The 14,112-nt window shown below is 38.3% G+C and overlaps 1 protein-coding gene across 7 annotated transcripts in view; it reads left to right on the top strand.

The window, feature by feature from the left end:
* Window positions 1–14,112, top strand: part of SLX4IP (SLX4 interacting protein) — a 72,113-nt gene that overhangs the window by 30,514 nt on the left and 27,487 nt on the right. For 3 of the 7 annotated variants that reach the window (XM_066177820.1, XM_066177821.1, XM_066177825.1), the window contains 2 exons: window positions 4,968–5,057; window positions 8,067–8,205. In XM_066177820.1, the coding sequence (XP_066033917.1) occupies window positions 4,968–5,057; window positions 8,067–8,205 (229 nt within the window). The remainder of the gene's footprint in view (window positions 1–4,967; window positions 5,058–8,066; window positions 8,206–14,112) is intronic. The other 4 variants (XM_066177822.1, XM_066177823.1, XM_066177824.1 and 1 more) reach the window with 2 other exon arrangements.

Here is a 14,112-nt window from a genome sequence, read left to right as displayed (position 1 = left end):
ATTTCTGTACAGCTTTGCTGCCTGGTGAAGAGAAATTTGATTATTTTTACCCCCTCTCCTCCTTCTGTGGTGGTTTGTTTGTTTGTTTGTTTGTTTTGTTGGTTTGTTTTTTTTTTTTCTCTAGAAGGATGACACCCCCCCCCCCAAAAAAAAAAAAAAAAACACCTCCAAAAACCCCCTCAAAAAAACCCTGGAGATTCTCAAGAAAAAAATGTGGAAAAGTCATACACAGATCAAATTGTAACTTTATCTACTTAAAAGAATGAGAAATGTACAGTATTAGCTGTCAGCAAAATACCTTTATCCCCTGATAGCCAGTCAGCATTGGTGGTGGCATAAATACCTATCCTGACTCCTGTGTTTATACAGGTTGAGACATTTAAGTCCTGGAACAGTGTCCCTATGGTTTGGGAAATTGGGCATTACCTCAAATCATTGTGCTCCTAGACATGCTTGTAAATGACAGTGAAATTAATGTTGTATAATGACAAATATCTCTTGTGCTGTATGCTCGCTTGCTTAAGTGATTTTTGCCTCTTGCTATTACTGTGTAAGAGGAAGAAGTCAAAATATTGTAAATCATTGGTGCTAATAGTATAAACAATAGGAAAACATAAATTTCTTTGGGATCAGAAAGATAAAGGAGGAGAGTAAACTTCTAATAAGCCTGGAAAATGTAATTTTTTTCATAATACAGTTGGCACAGTGTATAGACCAATGATTAATTGGTCATAATTATACTCAATGCTGTAGATAATAGAACTTGCTTGACTCAGTGCAGAACACTTAGTGATTTTCAGAAAGAACTTAGAGAGAATGGAAAATATTTAAGTTTTCCCGTCTATTTTAAGACAAGATATTTCACATAAGCTTATGTGTGGTTTATTTTATTTTTTCCCACAAAATCTCTTGGCTGTGCTTTTACATTCTGGAGACTGATGATACGTCCTATCAATTTTGTCACAATGCCAGAAAGGGCTTCCAATGACATTTTTTGAGTGGTCATTGGGATCAAGTCTATCCTTTTTTTTGTTTGTTTTGTTTTAAACTACAGACATCATCTAAGACTGGAATAAAATTCTCTCTGTAACAACAGAGTAGCACAGTAGCTCAGGGAAGAGGGAGCAGTAGAAATAAACAGTTCCTATATGTTCATCATGGAGAAGTTTCGGGGTTTTGAGTGTGTGAGGGTTGCAGCTCGGCTCCTTCCCACCCATCCCCAAACCCAGCCAAACTCTGAGATGTTCCAGCTCAGCTTCAATTAATTCTGACCCTCCAGTGCACATCCATAATCACAGAAATGGGAAAATATGTCTTGGGAGGCTGGTTCTCCACTCGTGTCTGCTTTAATGATACAGCACATTTGGAGTGCTGTGGCTGAGTACAAACCTGCCGTGCTCATCTCCAGCTTCCCAAGGACCTTCTGTTTATAAGGACTGGTTTTATGCTGTTCAAGTGATGCAGTTTAAAGAAACAAGAGTACCTATTGTAGGAGCCCACTGATTGTAAAAATGAGCATAGCAATAAAAAAGTATTTATTTGGGTTTATTTACTCATTGGGGGATTTGCAGGAATAATTCACCATCTAACATGTGCTTATTTCAGGGTTTCAGGAGGGTATGAGCAGATGACTTTGCTTGACTGACCACTTTGTGTTGGTTTTTGTTCTGTTTACATTATGTGTCTGGTTATATTTTCAATTTGCAGAGTCTACGAAGTGTTTGATGTATTTGTATAAACAATTTGATTTCTGAAAAGATGTTCTGAATTAGATGGCATTGCTGCACAACAATACACTAACAACATTCTGAGATCATTTAAAGCCCTTTGTTTAGTAACACAATGAATGTCATTAGACTGTTACAGTAAGAATGTGAACATTAAAAACAGCTTGTAAAAATGAAGAGTTTTTGAAATCTAGAATTATGGGGGATATCAAATTGGAGCATCTGCTTCTGTCTTTAATTTTTGAGTGAAATGTTTTCCTATTGATTCTTGACAAATGTGTTTCCCATCAAATCAGGCATTCAAGTTTCAGTTTTGACAATCACACCTCAAAAACAATTTTCAGTGCAAATTTTGAGATGGATGTTGAAAACATGAAATTAAAAGTTGCCGTTCCTTTTGTTTGCCTTTCAGTTGTGGTACGTAGGAGTCACGAGTTGCATCTTGCAGCCACATTGACTGGAAACACTTCATTTCCACTAAAATAAAAGCGAGTGTTTTCATGGAATTGCATGTCATCAGAATAAAAATAGAAACTCCTATAAGAGCATCAGATCTGCTAATATAAACTGCATACATTTTTCCTCCACTTGCCTGTGTTCCCTGCAATTATTTGTATTGGCATTTAGTCTGTACTTGTCCTTTGCTGCTGGAGCAGCCAAAGTTGTGTTGAGCTGCTGAGTATAAACACCATGCACAGAGCTGCACCATGTGAAAGCACGAGGCATAAACACAGGTGTAGCTCTACCAGGTGTTGTGCAGCTCAGGAATGCAGGGGAGCCTGCACTGGGAGCTGTAGCTCATATCATGTCCAGGACTTCAGAAATAAAGGAGGTAGTGAGGCTCGGGAGGATCTGTGCTTGTCACTCTCTGACCCCCATTTTCCTCTTTGCCTGTCCCAGTTGTGCTTCCCTATGTCCTGTTCCAAAGCTGTTTTGATGGTGTGGCAAAGCTGTTGGCTTGTGGCTACTGAAATATTTCCAGCTGTGGGAAATCTTCCATGGGGAAACCTTGTCTATTACAAGGACTTACGCACTGTTTATATCTAGTTGGTTTTTCTTTGAAGTGCTGCAAATGTTTGGTGTGTTTGTAAAATTTTAAAGACAATTTTAACTGTTCCATTGTATAGTTTTGAATGTGGTTCATTATTTTCTTTTTTCCCCTGCTGTTTCAAGATTGGCAACTGAAACAAACAGTGCCATTCAGAAGAAAATAATTACAAACGTTCTCTCTCCTGGAAAAGCAGGTCTATACTTTGCATCTGTATCTCTATATAAAAGTTTTGTAGTCAATAGAAAATGATGCCAGTTAACATGGAGCATTTGATAATTTGAATTTTCTTGATGTTTCAACTACTTGTTTGTTGTCATTAGTGCTGAACCATGAATAATTTACTGACTTTCACTTTATAATCTGCAGCGTCTGCTAACTTTGAAGTTCAGTAGTCAATTTAAAGTTTGCTGGAGCTGACTAATGATTCACCAGAGATTTTTGTGAGATATTTTGTCATCCATTTAAAGCTTGGAAAGGTTTGCTGTTGCAGCCATCTGGCAATTCTTGGTTCTCTGGAGGAAAGAGAAGCCTTTTGATACGATAGATCAAAGCATTCTGCTCTTTAAGTGACTGATACCTATAAGTAACTTAGAAGTTTCTCAAAATGATTTCACAATGCCTGTCTCGTTTGCCAAACTTTTGCATCCTAGCTACAAAACAATATTGGCCATGAATTACATTTTAATTATATATGAATCATTATTTAGAAACTTCTGTTTGCAGTTGATTTACAGATCCAAGTGCTTTATAAACCGAGAGGTTTTTCAATTTACCAAATATTTTGTTATGATTAATTAAATGGATGCTAAATCTTGTTGCTCTTAGTGTTAATGGCATAGGTAAGGGTACTCTCAATAACTGTACTTGTGCCATACCATAAGCCTGAGATAAAGATGTACCCCTTAGACTACAGGTGATGTAAAACCAGAGTCTAAACCATATATCCCACTGTTTCTAGAACTAACTCTGTTAGCAGTTGGAATCCTGAGGCTGGGCTTTGCAGATATTTGGCAGTGAAGAGCAAATATGGAGAGAGAGAGTGAGTGAGGACAGGAAGTGAGCGCTGCAACATCCCTTGAAAGAAGCCCAATCTCACCCTGGATGGTCTGTGCACATGTGAGGTTTGTCTGGGATCAGGATGTTGTTTCTATTCCATCAGACATTCCGGATGTGAAATTGCCATGACTGCACATGTCCAGTCCTCTCACAGAGTGGGTTCATTGCATCACAAATGCACCACAAGCAGGCAATGATGAAATTGGCTTTTTTTTCTCACACATTGTTTAGTTAAAGGTGTCTGAGTGAGATTTGAGTTACAGTAGAAAAAAGGGAACCCATTAGCTTATAATGCCCCATGTCTCTGTGCAGGACAACAGGCAGGAGTGAATGAGTGCCCAGTGGAAGTAGCATGTGTTCATGCCATTCACTCTTCCCTGTGTTAGTTCATTATAATGACTAATGGAGCCATGGAAGAAAATAACCCTTGTATGTCACACTGTCCTCGATCAAAAACTCTCAAGGAATGTCAGAAATAGCTGATGTGTCTTGGGATGCAGCCTATATCATCCTAACAACTGTTTAGTAATATGGGAGTCTTCAAAGTACCATTCAAAGTAGAGCACTGGCTAAATGACAGATGTGGTAACTACCAAATATCCACTGACAGGTCCTTCAGACTTGCTGTTCTTTACATGAGGTAGCTTGGAGAGAAGAAAAGACTTCAAAGACCCTGAATTTTTAAGTACTTAATTAATTAAAAGCACCAACTAGATAATCAATGTGGTACCAAATTTTCAGAAAATAGAATGGTCTGAATTTGGTGAAGGAATTGCTATTTTTTCACACACTAAAATTTCCTTGAACTCAGATTTAAAAGTGGCATTTAGCTAGCAGAAGATAATTCCACACACTCAAGCTTGTCATATAAACCTTTCTGTGAGCTATCCAGGATAGGTTTGGTGCTCTTGTTCCTTGTTAAGTCCACAAATCATGATAAATTTGTAATTCTGTTTTGTAAATTTGTTCTTCTTGAACTTCCACAATTTAGTGTTCTGCCTGCTGGAACTCTGAATCAGATGCATGTGCTTACCTGATTGTTTTATCTCCCCGTCTGCTCCACATGTGCTTCCTAGCAGCTACAGTTCAACATGTTTTTACTTCTTTTTTGTTTTTTTTTTTCTTCTTTCCAGTGTGGGAACTTTGCTGTCTTGGTGGATGTTCATATTTTGCCTCAAGGTTCCAGTAAAGACACCAGCTGGTTTTCAGATCATGAGAAAGAGGTACAACAAATATCAATTCTACTTCAAAAGCATATGGCTGCAGGGAGAAAGTTGGATTGCCTTGAACTGTTCAGGATTTTTCAGTGTTCGGAGAATATTGTTAGTTATGCCTAACCATCAGTGCTTGCCGTGGGACCCCTAAGTCAACCATATGTGCTGTTTGGGTCACAAATGACCACTTAACATTTGCTTTTTTAATTTTCAAACTCTGTGTGTGTGCATACGTGCATGCATGTATTCTGTGTGGATTCTTCTGACTTAACTTTTAATTTAAAAAATGTGTTTCTCATGAATGTTTGTAAATTATCCTGAGCGATATAAACCAGATCGTGACAGGTATCATTTTGTTGGTGAAATATCTTCCTATTAATTCTTTTCCTCATTCTGAGGAGTGTAAATGTTGTTGCATTTAGAGGGTGCAAGAAAAGATAAATCTGCATGTAGAATTGTTGCATCTTATGAAGAGAAACTTGCATTATTTTTTAGTGTGTCGTGTGTACAGTCTGATGAATTAGTGGAAAATCAGTGCATCAGTGAGCAGCAAAATTCTGCCTGTAACTTTCATCAGCTTGTAGAGAAATCACACAGGATCTTGTGCCGAGCTCCTGGCGGGAGCTTTCCCCTGTGTGTGGGAACTTGAGAAGTTCCTACTGCAGACGAAGGCAGGACGTGTTTGGGATGCCTGCGAACTTTCCCGCAAGTCTCCGTTACGGTAATTTTCAGCAGATAGCTTCCCTAATAATGCCATCATTAACTTGTCACTGCACAGCGTCCCCAGACATCTCAGAGTCGTACATTTAAATGAAATTAAAAGAAACAATGCATTAATATCCTGGGGGAGCAAAAGCAGAATGTTCAGCAGCGTGTGGTTCATCTGATTCGTGCTTTATTAAGCAGAGAAATAAGAAAATAGGGAAAATATTTTAGGTTTCTTCTTTATGACTAAATGAATGCTCATTATCTTTTCTATTTATAACCAGTTTTACTCTCCTGGTTATCTGAGTTTTAAATGTTTTCAAAATGTATTTTGTAAGACTGCCAAAACAAAAGAGATGAATTTCAGGAAATTAGGTCATGATTGATTTAATAAAGAGACATGACAGGACAACATTCAGTGCATTTCTGTAACTGCACGTTTCGAGAGAAGTACAAAGGTTGCATATTTTCAGCAACTGAGAAGTGTGAGTCCTATAGCTTTGCAATTCACTTCCAGAAAGTCCTACACAGAATTTTTGAGGGGACAAAAAGTCCTAAAGAATGATTATTCCAATTTTTTTTCTTTTTTTTTTTATGAGAGCTTTTACATGTTCATTGCAAGCAGTTTTCTGCATTTTTTGTTGTTTCCAAACTCTGGAAAATACTCGTGGTGGTACAGCCCTCTCTGTGCCTGTCTGTGGGAAATGTGGATGCCTCTGGTAACAAACACAATTCCTGCTGATCCCCTGCTTACCATGGGGGAAAACCATTGCCTTGAGCTCAAGGATCCTGGTGATGCAGTCCCAGTGGCCTTTTGCCTGCTGGCTCCTCACTGGAGCACATGCCATGGAGGACAGGATGGAACTGCACCAGTGCCCAAAGCATGAGATTGGTGTAAGGAAATAAATACAGCTGGGCGTTGGAATGACCACCGTGGCACACCGCTGTGACCAGCTGGATGCAGAGTATTCTTGGGATTGCTGTGAGATGCTGCAGTTTTTTCCTTCCTTCTTCCAATTTCCCTGCCCTTTCTTTCATACCCTCTTCCCCCTGAAATGGCAAAGTTTTATCTTTGTCTCTGAGGTCTGTATGGTTCTTTGTGGGGAGCCTTTTAAATAATATTTCCATAAGCCTAACAAGTAAAATATGTTCCATGTAAATGAAGGAAGTGCATGGTGATGTTTATTGCTGTTGAAGGAACCTAAGACACACCATGATTCTGCTGCTTTCGAGACCTTTTCATTCTAACCTGAACACAGGCCCATGAAGGAATGTGTAATGGGAGCACTTTAATGAGTTAAACAGAAGAATAAGCAAATACAGTAATTTGTAATTGTGCTCCACAAGAGAAAGAAAAATGTATTTCTTACTGTAAGGAAAAAATACTGATTGTGATTGACTAATGTGTGTGCCCTGCTTTCATTTAGAGCAATGCATTAAAAATTTGTTGTTCTGTGTAGTTTCTGCAATAATCAAAAGGAAATTTCAAGGCAAGATAGTTTTGATGCTACTTATATAATTTTATCTATTACCCTAACATATTATAAAGGTAAAATTATATTTTTGTGTGCCACAATGTATCATTGCTGTGAGCACATAGTTATGAACAATGGAAAATGAGAATATTGAGGGAAAAGTGTCAAATATGTGTCTGTGTATTAAGCTTAAGACTTACTCTGGTATTCAAGAGATGAATTTTTGGTTTTTACTCCAAGTATCATTTTTTCTGGGTAATTCTGGCAGGTTTTGTTCTTCCTGAGTTGTATGTGGTTTTATTGTGCTTTGTTTAAGAAAGTATGAAAGATACCAACAGTTATGTTTAGGAGCAGAAAAATCTAAATTAATTAGAGCAATTAAGTTGCTGTGACATAATTTGCTCTTCCCCCCACCCCCAAATTAAATTGAATTGAAGCAAAATATCTGTTGTAGTTTATAAGGATTCTTGCAGAGAAATAGTGTTGACAATTCCTGCGAGAATGTTTACTAAAATTTCGCTTAAATACTTAACGTTATGATATATTTTTAACATGTATTTTTCCTACTTTGTATGCATATGAAACTAATTTCTGATTTTCGAACGTTAGTATTGTAATATAATGTATTTCATCTGCCAAGTAAGAATTTCATAATGTACTTCCTCTCTTATTTTTGGAGAAAAATGGTTTGATTCCCCTGCTTGTTCCCATTCATTTCCTAATTCATGTGCTTCTCCTCTCAATGTTTTTCCTTTTAATGGGAGAGGGGGGTAATTTTGTATTGATTTCTGCTGTGTGCCTGTGGGCATTTCTGTAAATTTAGATCAAACCAGGCCAGTGGTTTCTCTTCCAGGAGGTCTGCAAGCTGCTGGAAGAAGTTGTTGCTTCAAGGGTCAAACACTACTTGGAGGCACCTAAACAACGTGGTCAGGGGAAACCCATGGAACATGGATCATCGGGACCTTTGTTTCTTACCGGTAAAAGAAATTATTTAACTTAGTGTGAAATAAAATGTAGTGGAAAATACTGTTCTTTATTTCTTCTGTGAGAGATTTGCCATCAGGAAGGCCTGAAATAGTTGATGTTTTGGTCTGGAATTACTTCAGCTATGTAAGTAAAAAAATTAAGTGGATTTGAATTTTCTGTGTTGCTTGCAAGTGAATGTAATGCTGGTACTATTAGTCCAAGAGCCTATCATTGGAACTGAAAAAAATAACTTATGCAAGCCTTGCTCCTGCAAAATTGATTGAAGTCTTGCTGGTTACTTGAGTCTCCTTTCCACTCACACATTTAGTTTAGGATTTTTAAATACAGAAGTCGTATCTTTTCTTCTCCTTTTACTTCTGGCAATCTGTTCAGTCTTAAAAGTTGGTGTGATGTGATAGATGACATTTGTCATTTCACCAGTGCTGCTGCAGGCCTGGCAGCAGCACCCGTGACCTTGGGAGTGCAGAACAGAACTAGAATAAGAGCCTTCACTCATTTGGAACTCATTTTTTGTGTGTGTGAGGGTGTTGAGGCCAGTGGGTGCAATTTCAGTACATCCACATTTTAAACTAAAGATCATGATCACTGTAGCTTGGGCCTTACTGTTAGATCAGCTTTGGGGCTAAATGGCTGCCAGGTTTTGTTTAATACCATTTCATTGTTAGCATAATGCTGGGGTTTACAGTTGATAGGCTTATCTGTTGGTCTTATATCATACCAGCAATTTATCTTTAAATAGTTCTTAGGCAAAAAATTACTGGTGTTTGTTACTAGCCTGGAGCAGGTCATAAACTTGTCACAGAAAAGAAGGGCTGCTGTAGTAAAGCTCTGTGCTGGCCATGCTTTGTCACATTTCCTTAAATACATTGGGAGATCTCTACCTGGAGTATGACTTCTGCAATGCATGTGATACTTACATTATGTCATCACTATACTTGTAAATTTTAGAATTCAACAGATATTACATGAACAGTTTCAATTGGCAACAAGTTCTTTGCCTCTTAAAGTGCTTTCCATTATTGAACAGGTATGTTCCTATAGAATGGTTGCAGCTTTACCTGCTGTTGTCAATGATAAAACACAGGTTTTATACTGTATGGTTGGCTTATTATTGCAAAATTTTAGGCATATATGGGAGCCAGGTTCTTCTGTCATGACATGGGCTTTTTCCCGTCCCTCAAGAACACACCACCACCTAAGCAAGAGGAGCTTCAGGCCACTAAAGGGTTTCCAAACCCTTTTCTTCCTTGCAAGCTATAACTACATTTTATCCTTTAAAAATATTATTATTGTTTGTCAAGCACATGAACTTTCAGACCCTTGTACTTTTCTGATTGTGAGTGAACATTACAGATGGTGGGATCAGAATTTCTAAGATTTGTTGAGGTTTTTCTGTGTTTTCCTTTATCAAGTGGTGTTTTTTTATTTATTTTTTAAAGTTTCCTGCCTCAGTAAAAGGTAGGTTTTGAAAAAAATGATGATTATATAAGGTAAAACTGCCAGACACAATAGTTGTTTTTATATATGTGGGTAGATGCAACACTAATTTGAGGGTGTTTGTGAGAATTTAGAGTCTTCTACCTTCTTTCATATCGTGAACTTTTCAGTAAAAATACTGGTGTGCTGTCCCAGGGTTGGGAACTGATCTTCTGCTTGACTCTTCCCCTTGTTTCTTAAAAATTAAAAACTTAGGGATGTGCATTTGAGGAGGTCATCAGTAATATCAGTGACAGCTTTAGATTAGAGGATATTTACTTTGGATGGGGAAGAATGACTGTTCCATCAGTTTTCTGCAGTTAATCTCACCGTCATTAATTAACAATAAAGAACTAAAGGAAGAAAACGAGCTGTGATAATGAACATTCATGTTAAGCTTCATTTCCAAAGCCAACTCCTTCTTTTTCTCTCAGCCTGCTTTGCTCAAGGCTGTAATTTGTAAGAAAGGAGTGCTTTGTTCAAGTCCAAGAATCAAGTTTCTTCAAGTTCCATTCAAGTCTGTTCTTACCTGGGAAGGAAATAACACAATAGGTGGGTGTTCACTGGGGCAACCGGGCCCTGCCTCCAAGGACTGACCCTTTGAGGTGAGCCACAGGGCCAGGAGGCTTTACCAGTTGTCTCTTGTGTTCTGCCCTCCTCTCTAGGATCACAGGTTCTGTTTGTAGGCTGCAGGGAGATGGATTTGTGTTTTTTTCACTCAAATGAAGTGCCACATTCCAGGCCAGTCCTTGGCTGGCAGTGTTTTGTACCACACAAAGGTTTGCACGAGCCTGGTACTGGGAAAAGGCTTCAGCTGCAGCTCTTGTTGCATTTGGAGGTTATGAAGAGTTTCTGAGTTCTTCAAGCTCTGTGTGTTTCTTTTGCTCCATGTTATTCAATCTGTGTGGAGTTTCACTGCTGTAAACCCCCTGCTCTTGTTAGGAGGTGTGTATCTCTAGAGGGATCCTTCACATGGTTATTAACTCCGTACTTACTGTTTCCAACGTCCCATGTCAGCATTCCACCCCCGGTTGTAGTTGTATCTTCTCAAGTCAATTTTACCCAGTCTGCTGTACACACTGCAGGATGTATTCAAAATTTCTTGAAAAGAGAATTATTATACCAGTGTTAATAAGATTTTAGGCTACCTTTAATGTCAAGGCATGTTGTACTAGGTTTCATTTCAGAACTAAAAGCCAAGCTACCTTAAGACTTATTAAGACTTCTACTTCCTTACTACTATAACTATCTTGAAGAGAAAATTTTCACCTATCGCAGCTTCTTTTTGGTGTTAACGTTATACTGTGTTTAATATTAGGATTATTTGACACTACCTTTCATTTTTGTGGCACTTAATGTAAATATCCATGCAAGTTACTTGTTAATTTACATTTCTTTTTCCTTTGAGTTACACCCACACTGTAGTGTGTGGTGGGTCGCATACCAGCTCATTAGGAAATCTGTGGGTGTTACACATAGGAGAAGAAAGAAAGAAGGAAAGAATGGAAAAATGAGAGAAAGTAGCCAAGACAAGCAAGTTCTTCCTATTCTTCCTTCTGTCTGAACAATTTCCACACCCTTCCCAAATGGCCAGTATGAGCAATTTGCCAAAGTAAGCTTTAATTTAGTCTTTGGACATAGGCTTTGGTATAAACTCTGTTTCTTGTGTTTAATTAATGTCCAAATGTGTTTGACTTGGGTTTATTTTTTTTAAAGAGAAATTTAAAATGGGGTGGATTCTCAAAAGTTGATTTTTGTCTGCATCCAATCTGCATGGCCAAAATCATGCAAGAAGGGCATCGGCCAGCTACGGCTTGTGACTGCATTATTTGAAGTTTCATGTTCCACAGAAAGTGTCTGGTTTTGATCAAGAGCAGTGAGAATTAAGATGATACTACAGAGGTCTGAGTAGTCATACAGGAGAGATGGCAAGGGGACAACTGAAAACACTAAGGAAGAAGGTAAGGTTTACATGGGCAAAGAGAAAGCAATAAGGAGAAGTGAAAAAAAATATGGTTGATAGAAATGTCAATGTTAGAAATGGAGGGAAGGAAGAAAGTATATTGTAAACTGACCTTCTTCCCCCTCTTGAGGGAGGAAAATGTTAACCATGTTTTTCCTACAAGTAATTTTCAGATCTACTCTCATTCCTTCCCCAGCATCCTTGCTGTTTTTCTTGGCTTGAGGGTGGGACATTTTTGCTCTGATTTCAGATCTTTTTATTGTACAGTCTCTTCTACAGTGAAAATAATTAGAGAGCATGCTGTCACATGGCACAGTGAGCTCCCAGCTTGATTTTATCTGCTTTCCCTGGGATTCTGTGTATTTTTTTAATATATTTTTAACTTTCTCCTCTCATGGATTGGGGCTTACTGTGATCATGTTTCCTGAGTCCATCTTTTCACCCAGTTGCTTTTTTTGCAAATGAGACTGTACTTTATTACTGGTAGAAGTCTCAGACTTGAAATTCTCAGACATTCACTTCTGACAAGCTTGCTAAAATGAGAAACTGGAAAAGGTAAAGAGCTGTTACGAGTAGTTCAGCCTTACAAAGATCTGGAGTCAAAGTTCACATTTCATTTAGTGTAAAGGAAAATGTGTAAGATGCAATTTCATAAGAAAATACATTTCTCTTGCTTATGAAACGATTTTTTTGGCTCCTGCAAGCACACAGAAAATATACAATAAATCATGGTGGTAAATATTCCAAACTCTTTTGGCCTTGCATTTTAATTTGAACATTATGATGTTTTTAAGGGAAACACCCTTTTCAGACTGCCCCAGTTTGCTTTAGGAGTGTTCACTATTGCTGTAGGACATGAATTGTGTGAAATGCTTGTAGGGTATATCCCACATTATAATCCTGTAACAGCAAAACTGATTTATTCCCACCCTCCCAGCTGTTAACTCATGCTCCTCTGCACTGAAACTGTTTGGTTTGGTTTGGTTTGAACCAGATTTTTTTCACTTGCCTTGCTTAAAAAGCAACTCTACGACACTTCTATGGGCACAACTAGAGGGAGAATAAGCTGCTATAGGGGGTCTGAGGAGGAGTCTTTCCAATGAACTTTGATATTTGGAGTTGCACATTGTAATATCTGTCTCTCAAAAGAATTACATTGCAGCTTCTCTACAATGGACTCATTTATGGTTTGTGGCCAAGTCCTGCAGATCTGTGTGAACTTTAAACTTACATTCATCTGTCTGTGACAGCAGAGCTCCCTGAAATATGCAGTAACTTATGCAATAACTTATGAAAAATGTTTTGATTAGTATCTTGTACTTAATATTTCCTGCTTCTGCTTTAGATTATTTTTCCCCCCATTTTTTTACAGCCAGATAATGGGGAATAAGGGCATCTTTTTTTCACCAAAGCATTTTTCTTCTAAAAGTTGAAGAACTGCAGAAGTAGTAATTTTTTTGTTGTTTTGTCCTTTTCTCAGGGTAATGGGTGTTTGACAAAACAAAAGAAATGTCTGTACTTACACACTCTTTGGGTGTTTTCTTTCTTTGTGATTTTTTTCCTACCTTACCTTAGATTAATAATAGAATTAATAATAATTCTATTTAATAGAATTCTATTACAATAGAATTGGGAAAGATGCCAAGAAGGGCAACAGAGATAATCTAAGATGAGGAAATGCAATACAGGGAACAGTTAAGTGTGCCTGGACTCTTCAGCCTGGAAAGTATATAAATTATGGGGAATACGACCAAGATCTATGAAATCATTTCTCGTCTCATTCTCTTCCAGTTTGAGAACGAGGGCGTTGGAAATGCTGTGGTAGTTAGGAGAACTGTGGAACTCTTTGCCAAAGCATAAGAGAGATGATAAAGGCTTGTGCTGCATCCACAGCAACATGGGAGAGTATTCCAGGGAGGGGGCAGAATCTCCTGTGGTGCACTAAAAGCCTGACTTGAGAGGGCTTGGAGCCTGGCAGAGGATCAGGGAAGTAACTGCCTGCCCTTGGCTCTTGTATTTAGTGTCACCTTGTAGGCATTTTACTGCCAAAGTGTTTGGCTTTAGGGACCTTTGGTCTTCTCATTGTGCTCCTCTGACAGTGAGACCTCAGTCAGGGTCAGTGGGTGTCAGAGACTGTGAGGAGGTTCTGCACTGTCTGGACTGAAGCATCTGCCTTTGGAAGGATCTTCTGGTGTGACACTGATGCTGTCAGAGGCCTCAGCAGTGGCTGTCCCTGTTTTCCATGGGATATTTGCAGCTGCAGCACCGGCTGGGTTAAATGTCTTCTCCCTATTTTACTTCTCCCTACTTTACTTTTACTTTATGTCTTCTTCCCTGGCAGTAGCTCCCCATGAAATTATTTATGGTCTTGGGTAAGAAATGAAATGTTGTACTTATTTTAAAGATGTCCTTGATAAAGTGTTTTAAATAGCTAGTATTGGATTGAAAAAAAAACCCC

The sequence above is a fragment of the Chamaea fasciata genome, unplaced genomic scaffold (assembly GCF_029207755.1).
Source record: "Chamaea fasciata isolate MVZ Bird 193981 ecotype frontalis unplaced genomic scaffold, bChaFas1.0.hap1 SCAF_3, whole genome shotgun sequence".
Classification (NCBI taxonomy): Eukaryota; Metazoa; Chordata; class Aves; order Passeriformes; family Sylviidae; genus Chamaea; species Chamaea fasciata.
Note: the sequence above shows the minus strand (reverse complement) of the source record. Positions and strands in the feature narration are given on the sequence as shown.